General features: G+C 58.1%; 1 protein-coding gene across 1 annotated transcript in view; it reads right to left on the minus strand.

Annotated features, from left to right (window-relative positions):
- Window positions 1–22,424, minus strand: part of EPHA8 (EPH receptor A8) — a 35,477-nt gene extending 13,053 nt beyond the window's left edge. The window contains exons 1-4 of the mRNA XM_052635731.1: window positions 22,331–22,424; window positions 16,894–16,958; window positions 9,865–10,528; window positions 1,770–1,925 (exon numbers count right to left, since the gene is read on the minus strand). Coding sequence (XP_052491691.1) covers window positions 1,770–1,925; window positions 9,865–10,528; window positions 16,894–16,958; window positions 22,331–22,424 — 979 coding nt within the window. The remainder of the gene's footprint in view (window positions 1–1,769; window positions 1,926–9,864; window positions 10,529–16,893; window positions 16,959–22,330) is intronic.
- Window positions 22,425–23,187: the final 763 nt, after the last annotated feature.

Consider the following 23,187-nt stretch of genomic DNA (forward strand, 5'->3'; position numbering starts at 1 on the left):
TGTGTGTGTGTATGTGTGTGTGTGTGGTATGGGTGTATGGTATATGAGTGTGTGTGTGTGTGTGTGTGTGTGTGCGGGGTGTGAGTGTATGGTATATGAGGGTGTGTGTGTGTGTATGTGTGGTGTGGTGTGTGGCTGTATGGTATATGAGTGTGTGTGTGTGTGTGTGTGTGGTGTGTGTATGGTATATGAGCACACCTGTGTGTGTGTGTGTGGTATATGAGTACACCTGGTGTGTATGTGTGTGTGGTGTGGTGTGTGGGTATATGGTATATGAGTGTGTGTGTATGTGTGTGTGGTGTGGTGTGTGGGTGTATGGTATATGAGTGTGTGTGTGTGTGGTGTGGTGTGTGGGTGTATGGTATATGAGTGTGTGTGTGTGGTGTGAGTGTATGGTATATGAGTGTGTGTGTGTGGTGTGTGCATGGTATATGAGCACACCTCTGTGTGTGTGTGCGGTATATGAGTACACCTGGTGTGTATGTGTATGTGTGTGTGTGTTGTGGGTGTATGGTATATGAGTACACCTGGTGTGTATGTGTGTGTGGTGTGGTGTGTGGGTGTATGGTATATGAGTGTGTGCGTGGGGGGTGTGGTGTGGTGTGTGGGTGTATGGTATATGAGTGTGTGTGTGGGGGGGGAGTGTGGTATGTGGGTGTATGGTATATGAGTGTGTGTGTGTGTGAGTGTGTGTGGTGTGAGTATATGGTATATGAGGGTGTGGTGTGGTGTGAGTGTATGGTATATGAGTGTGTGTACATGATATCTGAGCACACCTGGGCCCTCACCGGCCTCTGCAGGGGGCCTGGGGCTGAGTGGGGATGGAGGCGGAGGCAGGGAACACGGAGATCACGCTGGGGGGTAAACTCTAGAGCAAAGCTCCTCAGCACCGCGTCAGGCCCCCCTCACGCCATCCCAAGAGCCCAGGGCAGGCGAAGAGGGGGTGGGGCTGAGCTGGCTGCAGCTCCTCCCAGCTGGGCTGGGGGTGACAGGCCCCTCTGGGTGAGGGCAGAGGAGACCAGGAGGCCAGTGAGGAGCTGCATCGGCAGAAACACTGACAGACACGCGGCCCTGCGGGCCTGGGGTCCAGGTCCCTCGGAGTGCCCCAGGTACGGGCATGCGCACACGCTCTCCAGGCACACGTCTCCCTGGCTGGCCAGGTGTACACACACCAAGCTCACAGAGCTCCAGAGGGACTCAGGAGGCCACTGCAGGTACCCAGATGCACACACGTGTGTGCACTGTGCACCCGGGGCACAAGCACTTGATCAGCGCATGCTCTACGCAGGCATCTTCTGTCCCCCACACACAATAGCAGCTCCTAGAACTCAGGAGCTCCTACCAATGCATCAAGGCCATCACTGATGGGGGGCACCTTCTGAAACTCACCTTGCCTCAGGGGCAACCCCCTCCACAGCGCTCGCCCACCCTGGCCCCCGGGACACTGGTATGACCACTGGGTCAGAAGATGCCATGGCCACCCCGTGCTGGAAAGGGAGGGGTCCAGCTCTTGTTCTGCCCTTCAGAGCAGAGAGGACAGACCGAGGGAGGAAAGGCAAGATTTCCTTGGAGAGATGGCAGGTGACCAATGAGAAGAAGCTGAGGGCCCAGAGAGGTCAAGGGCATGGTGGAAGGGTCGGAGTCACCCCCAGGCCCAGACCGATCCCTGGCCCAAGAGAGTCACCTGTCCTCTCCCTGCCTCACCTGCAGAGACCTGGCTCCCTGGGGACACGGGGTCCTGGTCTCTGGGGCCATGGGGCGGTACTCACGGGTGCAGGCGGCGGACGGCGGGTCCAGCGCCGCCCGGTAGTAGCTGAGGTCGCAGCGGCAGGCCTGGGCGGCAGGGGCCGCAGAGTGGCTGTGGGGAGGGCAGCGGGCGCAGAGCTGGTCCCCGGGGGCCGACTTGTAGAAGCCCAGCTCACAGGCTGTGGAGGAGAAGGTAGCCTCGGGTAAGCCAGCCGGGCCCTGCTGACGGGCCTCAGGGAGGGGGCTCTCAGGCCCAGGGCTCCCCAGGGGACAGAGGTCCAGACCTCCAGCATCACCCCTTTCCTCTTCTCATCTGCGGGTGCAGGGACAGGCTCAGAGGCGGCCAGTGACTCACACAGGGCTGCACAGCAAGGCAGGGGCAGAGCGGAGGCTGGGACCCTGACACCTGAGAACCAGCCCACAGCTGGCTCAGGAAGAAACCTCTCTGAGCGCCCCTCATCTCCAACGACCCCTCCTGCCCAGGCTCCCAGGCTTTGTCCCTCACAGGGCACCACTAGCCTCGGGGGCAGGGGTCATGGCTAAGAATCCAAAGGAAGTGAAAGAAAGTTGAAGTCACTCAGTCGTGTCTGATTCTTTGCAACCCCATGGACTGTAGCCTACCAGGCTCCTCTGTCCATGGGATTTTCCAGGCAAGAATCCTGGAGTGGGTTGCCATTTCCTTCTCCAGGAGACCTTCCCGACCCAGGGACTGAACCCGGGTCTGCTGCATTGCGGGCAGACGCTTTACCGTCTGAGCCACCAGGGAAGAATCCAAGGGGGGCCAAAAAACCCCAGGAATTGGTCCTGCGTGGTGGTGGTGGGGGGGGACAAGAAAGCCAGTCAGGGAACGGGGTGGGCGAGAGACCTGGCCGGAAGAGATGAGTGATGAGACCAGAGGCCCCCAGACGTGGACAGACACGGAGACACCCCTATGGAAACACAGACCCTGGCCCCATCACAGTCACCGAGTTAGGAGAGCGAGGGGTGTGTCCTGGGAAGCTGTGTCTTACAAGTGCCCCGAGCGCCGCCGACTGTCCGGGAATTGCGGGCTCCTGACGCTCCCAGAACCCGCGTCACCATCGCCGTGGCTGGGACTGACGCGTCTCGCATCTGACACTCTCTCCGCCCTCAGCCTCACCTGCCATGCGTCTCTGCCCTGATGGCCAAGCAGCCCCCAGTGCTGCCCCAGCCCCAGCCCACCCCATTCCTTCTGCCCGTTTCCAGGAGAACCTCGTCTACACCAGGCTCTGAGCTGGGTGCCAGAGACACAGTCTTGAACAAGGTCCGCATGGTCTCTGCCCTCAAGAAGCTGGCCTTTTTCAAGGTGGGGAAGACTCAGTAAAAGCAGCTGTGATCATTTCCAGAAGAAAATAAAAGCCAAGGATGTGGCAGACGGTAAATGGTGGGCGGAGTGACCCGCCCCGAGAACGAGTCAGCTGTCCAGGGAGGGCAAATGAGCGTGTTGAGGGGCTCTCGAGTGACACTGCTGATCCAAACCTTCGCAGGCTCCCCGTGGCCTTCACAATAAAGCCTGGCATTCAAAGCCCCCTGGAAGCCCCCATCAGTGCCACCTCTCACGCCCCCCTTTCTCAGGTCAAACTAGAGGACCGGCCAATCTCCGTACTCCGTGCCTCAGGGCCTTTGCACGTATTGTACCCATTCTCCTTCATCTCCCTGTCAAACTCTTTCAAATTCCTTTTCACTGTGCGTTTGATGCAGCCTTTCTGGACACCTCCACATACACACACAAACACATACACACACAGACACGACCACTCCCCTCTCTCTCTTTGTACCCCTGCTTAGTCCTACCACCTGCAACACTACGGCTGTGTTTTTTTCATCTGTGTATCTGACTCTCTCTCCTTGAGGGCAGATGATCTCTCTGAGTAGGGCCTTATTCATCTCAGAGTTCCTAGGGTCTGGCCCAGCATAGAGCTGTCACACTGGTGGGAGTTTTCAAAGTGAGCTAATCCTTCCATTATCTGCTCTGAGCAGAGACAGACCCCAGGAGTTCAAGAGGACCAAATGCCACCCCGTCAGGCGGCTCCCGGCTCCGCTTGTGGAACTGAATGCTTTGAAACAGAGACCACCAGGAAACACTGGGCTCTGTCTCTGCCTAGTCCTGTTTGGGAAAACTCGGGGCTTGAGAGAAGCTTCATTTGATTTGATTGTATCTCTTGATTATAATAGCTAAACTCCAGTTAATTTGTAAAATTCTACAAACTTGGGAGGAAACTTGCCATCAGAGGACATGATGACATCCTTAAACTGCTTCCCAGACTCAAGAGACCGTGAAGCCAGAAGGCTGGGGAGTCGGGGCGAACGTGGTTCAGTTTTGAGACCTCTTCCCTGGCCCCTGGAGAGGCCCCTGACTGGGGCCAGGTGCTTGGAGTTGGGGGGCTCCTAGCTGACATCATGTGACCTTGCTTCCTCTTCCTGGGAGGCCCCCAGGAGGCCCAGTTCTGGGGCACAGCCCAAGAGCGTCCTTCTGAGCCCAGAAAGCAGGCACGGGAAACAGGCTTTACACTTCGCCAGCAAATATTTATCCAATCTGTTGGTGAGCTAAATGACGTTCTATCACACTGGAATCATCGGATCCACATCGATTAATGTCGTGGGAACCGCCTGCTTATTCTGTCTCTCGTCTGCTCCTTCACCCACATTCACCGAGCTTCTGCGATGGACTGGAGACAAACAAGAGCTAACGCTGCTTTCAGGGAGCTTTCTGAGCAGTGAGGGGCAGACCAGTCCATGTGCGGTGTGACATCTCTGCATGACACGTGGCACTGAGGAAGCGCCCCAGGACAGCCTTTGTGTTTGGAGTGCCGGACCATTCAGAGTTCAGCGGGTCCTCCGTCAAGAGCGGAAACTCGGGAGCAGGCTGCCTGCTGGGCTCCTTTGCTCAACCAGTCCCTGCCCTCCCCGAGGCTAAGTGACCCTGGGCAAGTTGCTGGGCCTCAGTGTCTCCATCTGGAAAATGGGGATAAGAAGAGCTCCCACCTCCGAGGGCTGTTGTAAGAATGACAGGAGTGAATACACGTGAATTCACGCCAGCACAGTGCCCAGCACTTGTTACTACCACTCTGCTTAGTGGGTGTGAATACATCTGTTTGGCAGAGAGGAAACAGAAGCTCGGGGGAACTTGAGGGCCTCGCCCCAGGCTGCCAGCTGAGCCAGGATGCAAACCCGGGTTTAGGGGGAGCCTCCGGAGGAGCCGGGGCCTTCCCCCCACCAGCCTCTCAACACCCGGCCTCGGCTTAGAGGCAGCTCCGCCATCCCGCCAGTCCACCGGGGGGTGGTTCTCTCACGCTCGGCTAATACCCATATGGCTATAAAGTGTCAAGGCTAGATTAATCCGCTCAATGAAAATAAAATAATCTTTAATAAGAATACTAATCACCAGGCCTCGGGGAGCCTGGAGACCTGGAGGCAGAGCCGGGAATTAATGGCCGAGACAGATGGAGCGGCTCTGGGCTGGGGCCTGCCGACCCAGGGAGCTTCCGGCGTCTGCGGTGCCTGGTGTCGGCCGCGGGCCAGGAGGGGCTACTGCCCCTGCCGAGGGCACCTTGCCCAGGCCGCCTGTCAGGCCGGCAGCTGCCAGGGGCCCCGGCCGCCTCTCTCCTCTCCCCTGCAAAGAGCTTGAGATTTGACAAATAAGGTGTCCGCCGGTGGCCGACCAAAGGAAATTAATTCTAAATCAGATTTTAAACACAGTCAGGAAGGCAAAGGAGCTCGTTGTTCATGCTGCCCCTTCGAAATGAGATGCTCTGATATTTATAGAAAGATGATTAGGGCCGCAGAGGGTGGCTTATACTCTGCGTCCAGGCGGCGGAAAGGACAGTGCTAGGGACTTGGGACTCTGGGTGGCTGCTGTGTTGCGCGGTGTTCTGAGAGGCCCTTCTACTCTGGATTCGGGGTAGGGGGCGCAGCCACGTGGGTGGCGGGGGGAAGGTCAGTGCGTCAGGAATTGGGTGGCGTGGGGAGTTTTCTGGTCAGGCGCTTGGGAGATTTGGGATTCAATCAACTACTGCTAGCTGTGCGCTCTCGGGACGGTCACTTGGCCTCTCTGGGCCCTTTTCCCCACAGGTAAAGTGCACTAGCTCCGCCCGGCTCTGATGCGCCTCCGTGAGTCCCCGAGGCCCAAACACAGTCTCAGGAAGGCTTCTAAAAAGCCACATGATTGGGCTGGTCCCCTCTCCTGGGCTCTACTGTCATCTCTGTAGAATTGGTGGCTGCTGGGCCACTCTCAGGGGAGCCACGAGGGTGAGACCACCGAGACAGAGCCTGACGGCTGTCGCCATCAGCCTGGCCGCTGCTGCAGCCCTCAAGCGCCGGGTCCCTTCTCCTGTCTCTAGAAAGAAGGTGGAGGGGCACCCAGGCAGGGGAGGCTGGCACCCCCTCACCCAGCCCTGTTTGCTCAGAGAGAACTGCCCAGTGGAGAAGGGCAGGGCCCCACGGGTCTCCGGAGGTCCCGCTCAGGCTGGCTACGGGGCTGCAGCTTTGAGGTCATCTCAAGTAGATCAGCAAAGGCACGCCCAGTCTGTGCCCAGCTCCTTTTAGGCCCCTAGCCCCCTCAGCTCGCGGGCTGCCCACCAAGGAGTGGGTGGGGGCCCCTGGGCCCCCACAGGGCCGCTGGCCCCAGGCTCCCATTAGGCGAGCGCCTCAGTCTTGCACCTGCACTGCTTCTTCAAAGGAGGTCAGCAGGCACCGCACGCGCCCACCGACAGGGTTGAGAAACGTCTTTCCCTGCGTGATTTAAAACTGGCATCCTGTCCCCAAACCCCACTGCCTGCAGTGCACAATGAATTAATATTATTTTATAAAACCTGTAATTATCTTGCAACTGGCATAATTATGTTGTATTGTGATTTAAATGTAAAAATCAAAACAGGCCGCAATTCCCTAAACCCTGCTTTGGCATTACTTTATTATTTTTTATGAACGGGCCAGAAGTGTCAGGAAATGGGAGTGGCCCTGACTTCTCCCAGCTCTGAGGACGTCCGGCTGCTCAAGCCTTGGGGTTTTCACCAGGACTCCTGCCCTTGACATGCTGTGGGTCCTTGGGCAAGATGAATTCCCTCTCTGGGCTTCACTTTCCATCTCCACCCAAAAAGGAGCAGTACCTCTGAGTGAGGCCCCCACCCCAAAGTCAGGAGGACCAGTCTCCCTCGAAGAGCAAGGATGCACGCTGGACAAACAAGTTGCCTGGCGTTCTCCCTGGCTCAACCCAGGGCTGGAGACAGCTGACCTTGAGCAGGTATCCATAGGCTGGCCCACCTGACTATTACAGCTTATACAGTCCTGGGTACTAACTGTTTTAGTGTTACCCCAGGGAGTTGGGAAGCAAGGCTTTGCAGAGGGCTCTGTGGACAGAGGAGGCTGTTCAGGGTTCTGGAGTGAGGAAACATGGGATCACATCCCTACTCTGCTACTTAAGTTGAGGGGACTCAGTTTTCCCCATCTGTGAGGTGGGGATACAATACCTAGCTTTGAGGACTGTTGTAAGGATGAGAAGCTGTGAACTCCCTGGAGACAGGGATGCGCTGTGCCTCTATCCCCTAGGCATGGATGAGTTACTGACATGATCTGTATGAAGTGCTTGTTAAAGTGCCTGGCACATAGCAAACACTTGAAAACTTGTCTCTAAGAGATTTTATTATCCCCATCAGAATAAGGGGATGTTGGGAACTGGGTCTAGCGGGGAATGCAATCAGGATGGGCCAGGGATAGGTGAAAAGCCTACACATAGCTCAGAGCAAGACAGACCTGACTCAGGACTCAGTTCCACCTCTCATCAGCTGTGTGCCTAAGCAGGACACGATCTCTTGGGCCTCAGTTTCCCCATCTGTAAAATGGAATTGTAATACCTGCTTGCTGCAATAAGCCAATGAATTGATGTGCTAGGAATCCCCTTGGAAGCTGTAAAGGCGATAGGAATGTTTGTTGCTACTGTTACCCAGCGGGAAGTTGAGAAGTACAGGGATGTCTGTGAAGGAACTGGGAGAGGTTGGAGGCCTGGGGAGCCTGGCAAACTAGGCCACAGAAGGTAGAACCAATCCAGAAACAGACAAATGTCCCAGAAGGTGCTTTGGAGTTTAGGGTCCAGGAAAGTGAACTTATAGCATTCAGCAGGGTAAAAAAAGATTTAAGGGCTTCACAGACGGAACTAGTGGTAAAGAACCCACTTGCTAATGCAGAAGAGGAAAGACACTGGTTCGATCCCTGGGTCAGAAAGATTCCCTGGAGGAGGGTACGGCAACCCACTCCAGTATTCTTGCCTGAGAACCCCATGGACAGAGGAGCCTGGCAGGCTAGAGTCTATAGGACCGCAAAGAGTTGGACACAATGGAAGCGATTTAGCACACATGTACAGGAAATCAGACAGCCCCAGAGAAGGGCCAGAAAGGGCCTGGTGGCTGGACGGAGGAATCTGGCCCTGGAGTTCCTGGGGCGAGACAACTCCTAAAGTGGACTGGGGTGGTCTCTGAAGCCACCTTGAGCATCGCCTGAAACGGCCAGCCTGTGTCCTGCTCCTGTGAGCACCCAGGGGCCTTCCTGCTGGCTAGGACAGAGGCACGGTGCTGAGAGGCCCGAGGGTCCCTGTAAGTGTGGTCCCGGGGCCTGTGTAGGAGCAGTTAAGGGCTTTGAGGATATTCTGAGTGTCTTTCAGGGCCCCATCCCAGTCTTCCCTGAGGCCGTCTGGGGGGCAGGCCCTGCTCTCTCTGATCCCTGCCCAGGAACATCTCCTTCCCCAGGAGACCCAGTGGTCCCCATGGCAGGCTTCACCAGCCTGGGCTGAATGGCTGGCCTGGCATGTGTCCAGCCCCTGGGGAGATCAAGGGACAGCAGAGGGCAGCCAGGCCAAGACCAGTAACAGCTGGGGCACCAGCTGCGTGAGCTCGCCAGCCCTCCCGGGGTGCCTGGGCTGTCGGGGTGCCTGGCTACACCGATCCAAAATGCGTGCCTGCTGACCACACGCGCGCACACACACACACACACATGCACGCGTGCACACACATGCACACGCACACGCACACACATATGCATGCACACACGCGCACGCACACACACGCACACACGCGTGCACACACGCACACACACGCGCACACATATACATACACACACGCACACACACACACGCACGCACACACACACACGCATGCACACACGCGCACACGCGCACACACACGCACGCACACATGCACACACACATACACACACGTGTGCATGCACACACACATACACATACACACACGCACGCACACACACATGCACACACACACATACACACACAGCCTGGACTCTGGGCCCTGCTCCTGGTCTGTGACATGGGAACCCCAGCAGAATACCTGTGGGAACAGGTGCTATTTCAAGACCCAGGTGCTCTCAGCTGTCCCCTCCCCCACATCTCTAGCTAAGTTCCGCCTGCTCGCGGGCAGACACACCCAGTGCAACCCGGAAAACACCCTGGCTGTCCCCACCCGCCTATCTTCACAATGCTCCTGTACGCCACGCATGCATTCACCCCGAGCCCAGATTCCAATCGACACCCCCTCCTCAATAGGGTAGCAGTTCAGTGATTCGGAGTCTGGACTCTGGAGCCAGACTTCTGAATTCAAATCACAGCTCTGTGACTTCCCAGCTGTGTGACCTTGGGGAAGTTACTTTGCCTCTCTGGGCTTCAGCATCATTATCTTTAAAGCCAGGATAATAAAAGCTCCTATTTCACGGATAGCTTTGGGGAGTAAATGCGTTCATAGGTGAAAAGCGCTTAGAATAGTGCCGGCTGTGGTAGGTTCCATCACTGTTCCCCAACACACGTATGTACCCAGTTAGTACACCCCAGTCACATAGGTGCCCAGAGATGGAGCTCTCCACAACACCCACGGAGGGTCTATCTGGCTGTGGTGTTTTTCCCTCCCAGCAAGACACACACAGGTGGCCTGGAGACACAGGAACACTAGGGCTTCATGCATCCTCCCAGGTGCTGTGAGCACCACCCAGACACCTGCCGACTGTGCCAACCCTGCTTGCCAGCCCCCCGCCCCCCCAGCCCCGTCAGCCCTGCCGGTACTGAGCCCAGCCGTCAGCCCACCCGTGCAGAGGCGTGCTCACCCACACAGGCGTCCCGCCGCTCCTCGTAGCCCGCGCTGCACACGCATTTGCCAATGGGCACCAGCCACTCGCCCTCCGCGCTGCAGTACATCTTGGGTGTGTCCCGCTCCTCGGAGTGCCGCACACACTGGCCCCGCACCTCCACCAGCGAGGAAGAGTCGGCCCCCGTCACCGCCTCCGAGAAGGCAGCCAGGTTGCGCACCATGGTGGGGCACTTCTTGTAGTAGATGCGGAGGGACAGGATGGCCAGGCAGGCGCCGATGTCCTGAAAGGCCAGGTAGAAGCCGCGCTTGCTGAGGGGCCCCACGCCGCGCACCTCCGTGTTGAGCCTGAGGCGCCGCACACCCAGGTCGGCCCCCGTGAAGCTCTCGTCAGCCGCGATGGTGTCGATTTTGAGGAACTGGCTCTCCTGCGTGCTGGCGCCCAGGTCGCGGTCTGACTCCAGGTAGTAGAGGTTGAAGGTCTCCTTGCAGGTGCCCGGCACGCCGGGCATGCTGTTGCAGTCCCGCAGGGTGAACTTGATCTCGGCGTAGACACGTCTGGCGCCGTCACGGGGCACCCAGCTGGTCCGCAGCCAGTTGTTCTGGTTGGGGTTCATGACGTTGCATACCTGGTACGTGTGGATGGGCCGGAAGGACTCGTCCACCTCGTTGATGGAGTCCCACTGCGGGCAGAGAGACCACAGCCAGCTGAAGCGAGAGGCAGCGGCTGTCCCTCTCTTGCCACAAGCCACGCGCCCGGTGCTAGGGGAGGTCTGGGAAAGAAGACTGAACATTCTCCAGCCTCCAGCGGACTGTCAGCCATCAAGAGCCAAGCACCCTACACACGCGGTTATGGGGGAGCGTTATTAGTCACTCACTCGTGTCCGACTCTTTGTGACACTGGGGATTGTAGCCCACCAGGCTCCTCTGTCCATGGGATCCTCCAGGCAAGAGTACTGGAGTGGGTTGCTGTTCCCTTCTTCAGGGGATCTTCCTGACCAGGGATCAGACCTGTGTCTCTTCCATCTCCTGCACTGCAGGCGGATTCTTTACTGTCTGAGCCACCAGGGATATCCTGGGGAAGCGTTATCTGTTGCCTTTTCATAGAACTGAGGGGTTCAGACCTAGAGCTGTGTGTCCAGGGTCACACAGCTATTGAGTGATGGAGCCAGGACTGGAACTGAGGCCAAAGCCACACAGCTCTGACCTCGTTTCTACACAGCTACTCCGTCACTCCCAGAGTGGGGTGACTTGCGTGGGGAAGTCAGTGAGCCCACTGGTCCAGTTTTCACATCAGCTGCCAGAAAGATCTTTTTAATTGCATGAAGCTATGTTGTACCCTGGCCTCAAATCCTTCAGCAGCACCCCCTGAACTGGTGCTTGTTGAGTGACTGTCTGATGGATGGATTCCTCTGCCTTGCTGTGTGTGATGTTCCTTCTGCCCTCACCATGGGCTGCCCTGGGTAAGGGGGTACCAGGATGCGGGAAAGTTGAGTATGATCACTTCTGTGTCACGTGCTGGCCAGGCCTCACTGATTCAGAAGTAAACCAGTGACCATCACTGACACAATCAACAGAGTGAAAAGGCAACACGCAGAATGGAAGAAAACACCTGCAAACCACGTGTCTGATACGGGATTAGTATCCGGAATATATAAAGAACTTCTACAGTCGAAAAGCGAAGAACCAGACACACCTAATTAGAAAACGGGCAAAGGACTCGAACAGACTTTTCTCTAAAGAAGATACACAGATGGCTAAAGAGCACATGGAAAGATGCTTAGCGTCATGAAGCATTAGGGAAATTCAAATCAAAACCACAGTGAGATACCACTTCACACCCATTAGCTATTGTCAAAGCAATTGAAAATAACGAGGGTTGGCGAGGCTGTGGAGAAATTGGAACCCTGTGCATTGCTAGTGGGAATGTTAACTGGTGCAGCCACTGTGGAAAACAGCGAATACCAAGAAATTAAGCATAGAATCACCGCAAGTTCCTCTTCTGGGTGTGCACCCGAAAGAAACCAAAGCAGGGACACAACCAGCGATCTGCACACCCGTGCTTATCGCCGCCCAGAGGTGGAAACGCAAATGTCCCCCAGCGGATAAATGGACAAACAAGATGTGTGCACTGATACAGTGGGGCCTCGGGAAATTCTGACACGTGCTACATACAACATGGAGGAGCCTTGAAGGCCTTATGCCGCGTGAAATAGACACAAAAGGACAAGTCCTGTATGCTTCCGCTTGTGCGAGGCACTTACAGCAGGTTCCTAGAGACAGCAAGTAGACCGGTGCTTACCAGCGGCTGAGGCAAGAGGGCCATGGAGTTATTATAGTTTAACGGGCACAGAATTTCAGTCTGGGAAGATGAAAGCATTCTGGAGATGGATGGGGTGGCGGTCACACAACAGCGTGAATGGACTCAATGCCACTGAACTGGAGGCTCACAAGTGGCTAAAAGACGGCAAATGTTATGCTAAGTGTATCTTGCTGCAGGAGGAGAAGGGGACGACAGAGAATGAAGAGGGCTGGATGGCACCGACTCAATGGACATGAGTTTGGGTAAACTTTGGGAGCTGGTGATGGACAGGGAGGCCTGGCGTGCTGCAGTCCCTGGGGTCGCAAAGAGTCAGACATGACTGAGCGACTGAACTAATAAAAAGAATTGCACAAGAAATACTCTCTCCCCACAAGCCCCCTCACATTCTCACAGATGGAGTGTGGAGGGTGTGGGCATTCAGGGTGTGGGCACTCAGGGTGTGGCAAAACCTCCTGCAGGGCTGAGGCTGGGCCTTCCTGCAGGGGCGGGAGAGAAGAGCCCCAGCAGAGGCTGGCAAGGGCCAGGAATATTCAGCAAGCCCAGTCTGGACACAGAAGAGCCACGCTGAAGACACAGCATTGAGAAATGAAACGGAAGTCGAGAGGTCTGGGTTCAGTCCCCACTGGCTCTGCGACCTTGGGCAAATGGCCACTCCTCTCTGGACCGCAGCCTCCTTAGCGGCAGAATGCTGATTGGCTGGGAGTAGTTGCTGTTGGGCTGAGTTCAGTGGACTCCTCAGGCTTCTGAGGAGGGGCTGGGCGCCAAGGGCGGACGGAGGAGACAGGCTCTGGGGTCGCTGTCCTGGGTGCACCAGAGACGCAGGGCCGTGATCTCTCTTGGGCCTCCGTGGCCACTGTCTCTGAACTAGGGGCCCTATGGCTTAAGCAGGGGTCGGGGAGGGGAAGACAGTTTGGGAGCAGGGGGAGGAAGCGAAGACCACTCCTCACTGTGCTCTGAGAACCGGCAGGGTCCCAAGCTGTCCCACAAGCACTAGAGTGGGGGTCTGGGGCATCCTGAGTCTTCCCTGCCCGACAAAAGCCCCTTGATCTGACTTCATCTTGGTCAGCTATATGGTCTCAATCCCTGGCCTGCTTATCTATAAGAGGGGCTCAGAAAGGCCCCACTTCAGTGAGACTTGAGGATGAACGGAAAAGAAAACTGCCCGGTGCTTAGCTTGGGCCTGGCCCAGAAGGGGACTGACACGACGCTGGACTGCCATCACCCCCGTGCCTGCCTCCAGGGACCCCTGGGGAAGCAGACCAGGCCGTGCCAGCCTCACCTGAAAGGCTGTATGCCTCCTGCACACCCCCCCCACGCCAAGAAGGACCCCCACGCCGCACCCCACTCTGCAGCCGGGGCTCTGGGCAGCACTGTGTCACATCTGGGGTTAAAGTCATTGTCACAATTAATGGAGCACCAAAGAGCCAGCCAGCTGCTCACTGTCTGCTTCCTGCCAGGGACCCGGATAAATTAATCAGCTCGATCCCAGTCTGCTCCAGCCGCCCGAGCAGGGCCAAAGGCCTGGCTTAGCCTCAGGGGCTGCCGCAAACACAGAGAGTGGCACAAACTCCTGGCGGGTGGTACAAGGGCAGAATCAGCCCTGTTCTCTACCTGGGGCACCCCCACTCCATGCCGGGTGCCAAGGCCACCCCAGCTGCCTCTCTGGCCCCTGGCACATACCGCACCCCCCCAGCCCCCACTATCCCTATGGAACTCTGTTTCCTAGGGAACAGAAAGCAGCAAACCAGCTGTGCACCCCTGGGCAGATCACATTCCCTCTCTGAGCTTTGGACTTCTCATAGGTAAACCGAGGTACCAATGCCTGCCCCTTTCATCACTCCAGGGGCTGGTGAGGATCAAGAGACAATAAAAAGGAATATTCACAAGTGGCTGTTAATTCACCAGCTAAGGTGGAGCACGACCCAGTGCGTGGATGGAGGGGTCCAAAGAGAGGGGTGCAGCCTGGTTAGAAGCGTGAATTCTGGGGCCAGACTCCCCAGATCTTAGCAGAGACGCTTAACCTCTCAGAGCATCTGGTTTCTTGCTGGTACAATGTCCTTTCCCTGCATCATCTCTCAGATGACAACTGCAGGGAGCAGGTTCTGTGATCATCCTTGTGTTATAAACGAGGAGGTGGAGGCGAGGTAAAGGGACTGGCCTGAGTCACGCTGATGAGAGGCTGCAGAGCACCACCAGCTCGTCCAGACCCAGCACCGCTGGCTTCAGGCTATGCGGCCTGCCTGACGGTCTGATAACTTGGTGAGGCTGGAGACAGTCACGGATGACCCTTGTACCCAGGGTGCTTAACAGACTCCAGGATCAGAGAATGGATGGAACCACAGGGCCCATCAACCTCCACCCAGCTACAAACTTATTCAACAAAAGATTCCCAGGCCCCTCCCCAGACCCCCTGGATGTGGGCACCTGCACGTTTCACCTGCCAGCCTGCCACAGGTTCAAGATCCAGAGCTTGGAAACAGAGATCTCCTCTGGCTTTCTCTCTCCTCTGGGCAAGCCCCATCTCCAGGCCCCGTACTGATAGGAGGTGGTCCCTGTTTCAGTAAATAATGCAGGATCGGTTCCCAGCCCTTCACAAGGTGACGCAGGGACTCAGTGAGGGCTCCAGGCCCAGAGAGATCTGAGCTCGCATCCATCACTTGAAACCTGCCTGATGGTGGAAAGATTTTTCTCACTGCTTTGAGCCTTGGCTTCCTCATCTGTGAAATGGGATGGCTGTACCACTTGCAGGATTAGTAGTGGTGGTTAAACGAGATAATGCCCTCAAATTGTTAAGAGCTATGTGACTTCCCTGGTAGTTCAGACGGTAAAGTGTCTGCCTGCAATGTGGGAGACCTGGTTTTGATCCCTGGGTCGGGAAGATCCTCTGGAGAACAAAACGGCACCCCACTCTAGTACTCTTGCCTCGAAAATCCCATGGATGGAGGAGCCTGGTAGGCTATAGTCCACAGGGTCACAGAGAGTCGGACACGACTGAGCGACTTCGCTTTATGTGAAAATAAATTATTTGCTCTAATTATCAAGCGAAATGAGTAACTCTCAACCACTCTCTTTTTAGGGGGTTTTGCTTGTTTGTTTTTGGCTGTGCCATACAGCTTGCAAGATCTTTAGTTCCCCGACCGGCTATTGAACCTACACCTTTGGCAGTGAAAACACGGAGTCCTAACCAGTGGACCAAGAGGGAATTCCCCGAGCCATTCTTCACAGCATCCAGCAAACAAAAGAACCTTACGTCACCAGCAGAGTCCAGTCATATTTCTCACCACCTACCCCTGCTTAAAATCGTTCCTACTTCTTGTTACCCTAAAAACCAAGTCCTAAGCTCTGAGTGGGACAGAGGGACAGAGACAGCCAGTGCCAACCAGGGGTTCAAGTCCATTCCTGCCCAGCTACTGAGTCTCAGGGGAGACGCTGCCCCAGCCCACAGCCAGGCAGTCACCTGCTCTTGGGGCAGCCCCTGACACTGGCAGAGCCGGTTCCTGCACCAAAGCCCTTCGCACGCACGAACACCCCGGGAGACAGCCGCGTGGGACACACAGAAGAGCCCCTCACGGGGAGAGGCTGAGGCCCTGGGGGGTAAAGGGACACTCCCAGGGCCAAGCCTCTGTCTTCAGGCACGGCTGACGTGCTGAAGCACAGAAGGGGTCCCTCCTGGCTCTCAGGGGCCCTGGTCTGCCCCTTCAACTCCCTGAAGCCTGGTGCATGGGGATGATAGCAGGCTCAGCTCGCCACCACCTGGGGACAGACCCCCAGAGAGAGAGGAGCCGGGATTGCCCTGGCCCTGGTCACAGCCCCCAGACAGCCCAGCTTACAATCTTACCCCAAAGTAAAGAAACACTCAAAAATCAGCTCGGTGTCACTGTCATCACGAGTATTATTATCACTCTGTCTCCAGAGCCATGGAAGCAGAAGCGTTCATGAAAGCAGCTGTGGGCACCAGACGTGTTTGTGTCTATGGTGGGGTTGTGTGTGTTTCTGATCATGCTTATAGGAGGAAATTTATGTGAGATACAGCCATAATATACACTAATGACAATGATAATGATAATAATACATTTAATGGAGGCCCACCCTGTGCCAGGCATGGTGCCAAGACCACGTGTCATCTCCCTTCACCCTCCCAGCAAACCCCACGAGGTTGCCAGTGTTCATCCCATTCTACAGACAGGGAAACTGAGACTCAGGGAGGTGAAGTGGTGACCCAAGGACACTCAGCTTGTGGATGGTGGGGCCCAACCCCACCAAGCTCATAGGCTTGTGTTGCTTTACCGCCCTGCCCCTCTGAGATTTAGGAGAATCGGGGGGACTGGGCAGGGCATCCTTGGCTCTGGACACTCGGGGTTACCATGCCAATTCCTTGGGAGGGTGGAAGGGAGTCGCCTGTGAGTACAGGGATCTAATGGGCTGAGCCCAGCATCACCATGGAGGCCAGATGGGCCTGGGACACAGACGTAGGATAGCACATCCAGGCCTCAGACCAGAAGAAGGGGGAGCTGGCCCCGGACTTGGTTCTGGAATTCCAAAAGACTGCATGCGCTAAATTTAAGAAGTCAGCAGCTCTGACTCTGACTGCTGTGCGTCCTTGGGTAAGTCCCTTCACCTCTCGTGGCCTCTGCTTCCTTTTGATCTGCCTGACGATAAGAACTGGGCATCACAGCCTCTCTGTTCACAGAGGGACAGCACTGGCCCCCCCCGCCCATCACTCACCCCGTGAGCCGGATACGTGAGCCAGCCCCAGTCCCCGTGGATGGTGGACGTGTCCAGCAAATTCACTGCAGAAAAGAAGACAAGGACGCATCAGATCCCTGGCCACCCCCTTCCCCAGTCCCCCAGGACCAGGGTGGTCTGGCCACACTGGGGTCTGCTCTCAGCCCTGAACACTCCAGCTCTGGTTTCTGGGTCCTTTTTCACTTCCCTAGCCTTCAAGGCTCAGTTCAAGTTCTTGCTCTTTCCTGAAGCTTTCCTCCACCACCACAAAATATAATCTTCTCACCTCCCAGAAGACTCAAGCTGCCCCGAGTGCTAGGCTGCCTCGACTGGGGGGTGCAGTGAGAGGCAGATGCCTGGGCTTGGCGGTCTGGGAGGTCTGTATCTGAATCACAGCTCTGCCAGTTGGGAGCTGTGTGTCCCTGAGCAAGTTTCCTCCATCCCTGAGCCCCCACTTCCTCCCCTGTAAAATGGGGTGACGGTGATGCCTGCCTTACAGGGGGCTGTGAAGATGACCTGACCCTGGGCCTCTCACAGGACATGGTGTCAATCCAAAGCACCCACTGATGTTTGCGCTGTAAGTCAAACCTCCATCCAGAGGACTGGGCCCACCTTTGCCATCACCAGGGTCCCCAAAAGGCACCTCGCACTGAGCAGGTCCACGGTGCACATGGGTGTGGAGGGCTTTGGAGGAGGAAGCGCTGCCTCGTGGGGAGCACGTAGGGCGAGCTGGGCTTTGCTAGGGAGCTTGAAGTGCCTCATCCGTGGCCCACACGGCCACACCGAAAGGTGCTCATTCCTCTGCCCATTTTCCAGATGAAAACACTGAGCCTCAGGGAAGATTAGGACGGTGCCTGGAGCTCCACAGGTGTGACTCCTGGGCTGGCACCCAGAGCACCTCAGACAAAGCCACCAGCCCCGGCAGCTTGAGCCCAAAGGAGCAGAATCTCTGGGTTGTCACAGTGGTAGAGAAAGGAGTGCTGGCCAGAAAGGCAAGTGTAAGCCAGACCCCCGAAGGGGACCCTGCAAAGTACCAAGAGCAGGGTAGAGAAAAAAACCTGCTTTTAGAATCAGACACTGCTGGGCTCACCTCTCACAGCTGCTTGGTAGTGGGTGACCTGTACTTCACTGAGCCTCAATTTCCTCATCTGTAAAATGGGCATAATTATACATAAGGGTGGCCAACAGTAAACTGCCACGCCTGGACCCAATGCCTCACCAAAGTTGGCTCCTGTTCCCTGAGTCCCGGCCCTCCTGCCTCTCTCTTGGTGCCTAGGAGCAGTAAGCATCACTCACTTTAAGCTGATAAAGATGCACTCAACTGGGAAGAAATCAGGGCTTGAATCCCAGCACTGCCTCTAACTGCTGTGTGTCCTTGGGTAAGTCCCTTCACCTCTCTGGGCCCCTGCTGCCTTTGATCTATCTGATGAAAGGAGTTTGGGCTCCGAGTCTCACAGCTTTCATTTCCCTTTCTCTTCTATCTACCCACCTCTCCCAGCCAGCAACCACTCCAACCAACCCGATCTGCTAACTTAGGCAGGCCGCAGAGGGTTAAAATGGGCCTTCCTGGAACTTTCCTGAAGAGAGGGTGGGTGCTGTCCTTCGGCCTGAGATTTGCATAGCTCTGCGCCTGCCCTCAGTGATGGAGACAAGTGTCCTCAGGAAATGCTGGGAGTGTGGATGCTCTCCTGCGCTGATTTTCTTCCTCTTCCTCCCCTCACTCTCCCCATCCAGCGGCGGCTCGGGGGTAGGGGGAGCTCCAGAGGCCAGCTGGAAAAAGGACTTGCCAAGCCAGGGAGGGCCTTCTGAGCTCTGGCTTGGGATCCTCCCACGGGGCAGAGGGGCGGGCAGGACCAGGGGATGGAGGCAACGTCTGCAGGGGGGATCTCCCTTCCCTGAGCCGAACCGGCCCCACGCCAGGGCGGCAGGCAAAGAAGCCTTCCCGCCTCCCTCCCTCCCTCCCCGGCAATGGCAAGAAAACTGGGTCAGGAGCTCTCTCCTCCTGCTGGCAGTGGGCGGGGGAGGGGCTGCGCTGCAGTTTCCCCCAGACCAGCGGGCTGAGTTTGGGGACTGGGTGGGGGGGGGTGTGGTGCGAACAGGGACCTGTGGGCTCCCCCACCCCACCCCACATCCCAGATGGGGGTCTCGGAACTGAAGGGCCCCTGGGCCAGCACCGCCCAGACACAACTCAGACCTGCGCCCACCCAGGGGCTGCTGGGACTTCTGCCCCTGAACACCCCGACTCTAGAGGCAGAGGCCTGCAGACCCCCACTTTCCAGGCCCTTCCCTCCCCTCTGGGAATCCCCAATCACATCTGCAGCTGATTCATGATCAATCAGCCAAGGAGGGTGGCTCAGATAATCCAAAGATAAACCAAAAGTCGATTCTATTGGATTCAGGAAGAGCGACCAGATTCCAAGGCTGCTTGTTCCAATTCCTTCCAGACCGGCCTCTGTCCATCCCCTCCCTGCCTCTCTCTCTGTCCCCCTCTTCCCCATGTCCTGTCCCCTTCTCTGGGGGGACACAGAGGGTGTCTCACGGGAGGCTCCAGGCCCACAGGAGGTCTCACGGGGCTGGAGGGAAGTCCAGGGCTAGGCCTCTCCTGCCGGGGCCTGAGTCCCCTTGGAGAGGCCAACGCGTTGGCTCACCAGGGCCGGGCTTTCTCTGTCCTCTTGCTCTGCTGGACGGTGTGACACCTGGGAAGTCGGTGACCCTCTCTGGGCCCATCTCCCCACTTGCAAATGGGAGAGCTAGACACTCGGTCTCTCAGGGCCCTCAGGGAAGCAACCACTGAACCCCTCTGTGCCTCAGTTTCCTTATCGGCAAGATGTCTGCAGGCGCCCCTCCCAGGCCTACCTGCCGGCCTGCTCTGGGGGATCAGATGGGTCCCTCCCCTGCTCTGAGAAGCACAGATAATTCTTAAGCCTTTCCTGTTTGACTGAGGAAGGTATTATGCGATTTCTTTTTTTTCCTCCCGAGCCGTCACCTTCCCCCATTCCATTTCGCTGAGACTAATACTTAAATTGATTTACATTCCCGGAGGACACAGCGCATGGTGGTGAGGCTGGAGAATTCGGGGTGGCCCGGGGATGTCAGCTGGGATATGAATGCCTCGGAGATCACCCCAAATTGGTGGATAATCCACATCAGAGAGTGAAAAGGGGCTTTGAGCCTGGTAGGGTTCAGGGGCATCCCTGCAGGTGCAGGTCCGTCCCCAGCCCTGAGGCACAGGGGCACTTGGGGAGCCTGGGGGCACTGTCACCTTTGCAGGACCCCCACTGGGAAAAGAGTCCCCTCCCTGAGTTCCCACAGTCTCCCCCGGCCAGTCCTGGCCCTGCACCAGCGCACAGACTCCTGGCTGTCCTGCGTGGAACCCAGGCCCCAGGTCTCCACCCAGGACCTTTGGACCTGCAAGGGTAACCTGTGCCCAGGCAGGGGCGCCCTGCTGTGCTGATCAAATAGGTATGGCCGGGCCCTGGCACCAGGCCTGCCTGCCTCCCTCCCACCCCTGACAGACATCCCCCGCTTCCTCTCCTGGTGACCTCACCTCTTCCCCAACTGCTGTCCCTCCCCGGACACAGCCTCTCTCCCGGGCCAAAACGGTCTGCCCTCTGCCCGGGAGCCGGGTCAAAGTCCCCTCCTAGGTGGATCTGGGGTTTGCCAGTCTGGCATTCTGGAGGGTGCTGGATCCTCCTCAAAGAAGAGGGTTGAAGCACGGAGTTGGGGCTGCACCACCCAATGCCCAGGCACTCTCTGTGGGCCCTCAGAATCTCCCTGGGCAAAGAAACTGCCGCTTTCTCCCCATCCAACCCAGAGGAAACTGTCCTCGGGCCACAGCTCCCAGACCTCCCAGGCCCCTTGTGTCCCCTCCCTACTCACCCCGCAGCTCCCTTGCTCTGGTCCCTGCTCCCTGCGTGGCCCCTATTTCATTGGAGGTTGAGTTCAGTACATCTGTGTGTGCTGGTGCTGTGCACACACATTTCTAGGGACAGGAGTGTAAGTTTGAGGGTCTTTTCATATATGTGGTGTCTACACACAATGTGCATATTTTCACACGCACGAATCTCTACATGCACACACGTGCACCTGTGTACTGGCCGCACTTCTGTGCATCTGACTGTAGGGGTGTGGGGGCTGTCCATGTACACGGTCTCTTCGGGCCTGGGTCTCTGTGTGTGAATCCCAACACGTGGCTGCTGGTGCATGTGTGATTGTGGGTACAACTGCGTCTCTGTGAGCTGCTCGTGTGTGAGGGGTGGATCAGTGGTGTGTCTGAGCGTAGATGAGGAACACTGGCTCTGGAGCTCCCTGGAATCTGGGAGTTCATCCTGCCAGGCTGAGGATGCAGCTCTGGAGCCAGGCTGTGAACCCTAGGATCTGCACAGAGCCCTGGGTCAGGCCTCCTCCTGGCAGAGCTGCAAGAGGAGATGGGGGCCAGGGCAGGGGTTGGGTGAGGAGCAGAAACCAGGGCAGCGTCCTGAGCTGGACCTGGGGTGCCCGGTGGACTAAGGGGTGAGAGTGTGTGTGTGTGTGTGTACGCACACGCGCACATAGGTGTGCAGCCCTAGGTGTTGGGGAAGCCTGATAGACGCCCTCTCCTGGCTTCCCTTCTCCCCTCCCAGATCCTTTTGGTCTCTACTGCTCAGCCCACACCCTCATCCTGCATCCCCCCGGAGTGACCCGACTTCCCCAGCCTTGTCCCTGGACAAGACCCAGCCCTCCGGGCCTTGCCCGCCTCAGTCTGTCTGCAGCCCGCTCAGCCCCCTTCTCCTGGGCCCCTTCTCCCGATCGCCCACCGAAGCTGCTCCCCCCTTGGGCAGGCTGCTGTCCTCCCGCCCACCCAGCCCTCCAGCCCAGCCCACTTCCAAGACCCTCTTCCCTGCCCTTCACGCCCGTCTCCCCCCCCCCCACCCCCCCCGCCCCGTGCGGCCCTGTTCTCTGATCCTCCTGCTCCCCTCCTGGTCCCCAGCCCTGGACGCTGGGCCGCTTCTCCTCAGCCCTCTGAACCTCACCCTGCATCCTGGGTCCCTCTGCCCTCTGCCCGCACCGCGTGCCCTGCCCTGCCTCCTCTCTCCGCTACATCGCTTCTCGTCTTCCATCCTCCGGTCCGGTCCCTTCATCCCCAGTGTCCGGTCCTCGGTTCCCTGTCCCCGGCTCCGAACCCCTGAGTCCCGTCCCCCTGTCCCTCGTGCCTCTGTCCCTCATCCTCAAGCCCTCGGGTCCCTCTCCCCCCAGCCCTGTCCCCGGCGCTCCGTCCCCTGACTCCGGGTGTCTCTCGGTGCCACCCCTCCCAACCCAGACCCAGGGATCCCAGCCCCTCGGGCGCTGGGGTCGAGGGGAAGGAAGTTGAGCCTCTCGGCGGGCTCGCTCCGGCTGCTGCGCGCGCCGCGCCCCCGGCCCCTCGGCCGCCCCCGCCCCACCGGCCGCCGCCGCTCACCTTCGCCGCGCGCCGCGGACACGCAGGTGGCCGCCGCCGCCGCGGCCGTGACGACCCAGAGCGCGGGGGGCAGGCGGCCCCGGGCGGGGGCCATGGCCGGGCCGGGCGGGCGGGCGGGCGGGGGCGCCGCGCACCCTGGGCTCGGCCGCGGCCGCCCGCGCGTCGGCGCGCTCCCTGCTCTCCCGCACTCCCGGCGGCCGGGCGCACACACCGGCGCACACGCCGGCTCGCAGCGCACACGCGGGCACCCGCGCCCGCCCCTGCCGCCGCCGCCGCCGCCGCCCCGGGCGGGGGCCGGCCTGTCACGGCGGCGCCGAGCCAATCAGCACCGAGGCGGGTGCGGGGTGGTGGGGGACGCGGCGCCCGCACCGCGGACACCGACCCGCGGATACCGCCGCCCGCCCCACGTGCGCACGCTCGCGCCAGCACCTTCACCCCGCGCCCCGCACGGACTCAGCCGCTGCGCACCCAACCAGGGGTCCGGACGCCCGGCAACACACAGACCCACCGGTTGCGGGGGGTGGGGGGAGGCCCTGCGTGAATAGACACGGACACGCTCACTCTTACACACGTGACCCTCAGGCACACGCATCCCCCAACAAACTGCCTCGCACGCGGTGATGTGCACATTAGTTCACGGACGGAGGCTCAGACACCGGCTCAGAGACAAACTCACGAGCGCTTTTAGTTAAAAATGCTCTCCCTGCCCCGCCCCCCGTGACTGGGCACCCCGAATTGAGGTGAGGCCTTAGAGCGCCGTGATCTTGAGCTCAGCGCTCAGGGACCCGACCAACGTTTTAGGGCTGGCTTTGAGGAAGTTTCTAAACCTCCCTGAGTCTCAAGGTCCATGTCTGTAG

Source organism: Budorcas taxicolor, chromosome 2 (genome assembly GCF_023091745.1).
Source record: "Budorcas taxicolor isolate Tak-1 chromosome 2, Takin1.1, whole genome shotgun sequence".
In the NCBI taxonomy this organism is placed as follows: domain Eukaryota; kingdom Metazoa; phylum Chordata; class Mammalia; order Artiodactyla; family Bovidae; genus Budorcas; species Budorcas taxicolor.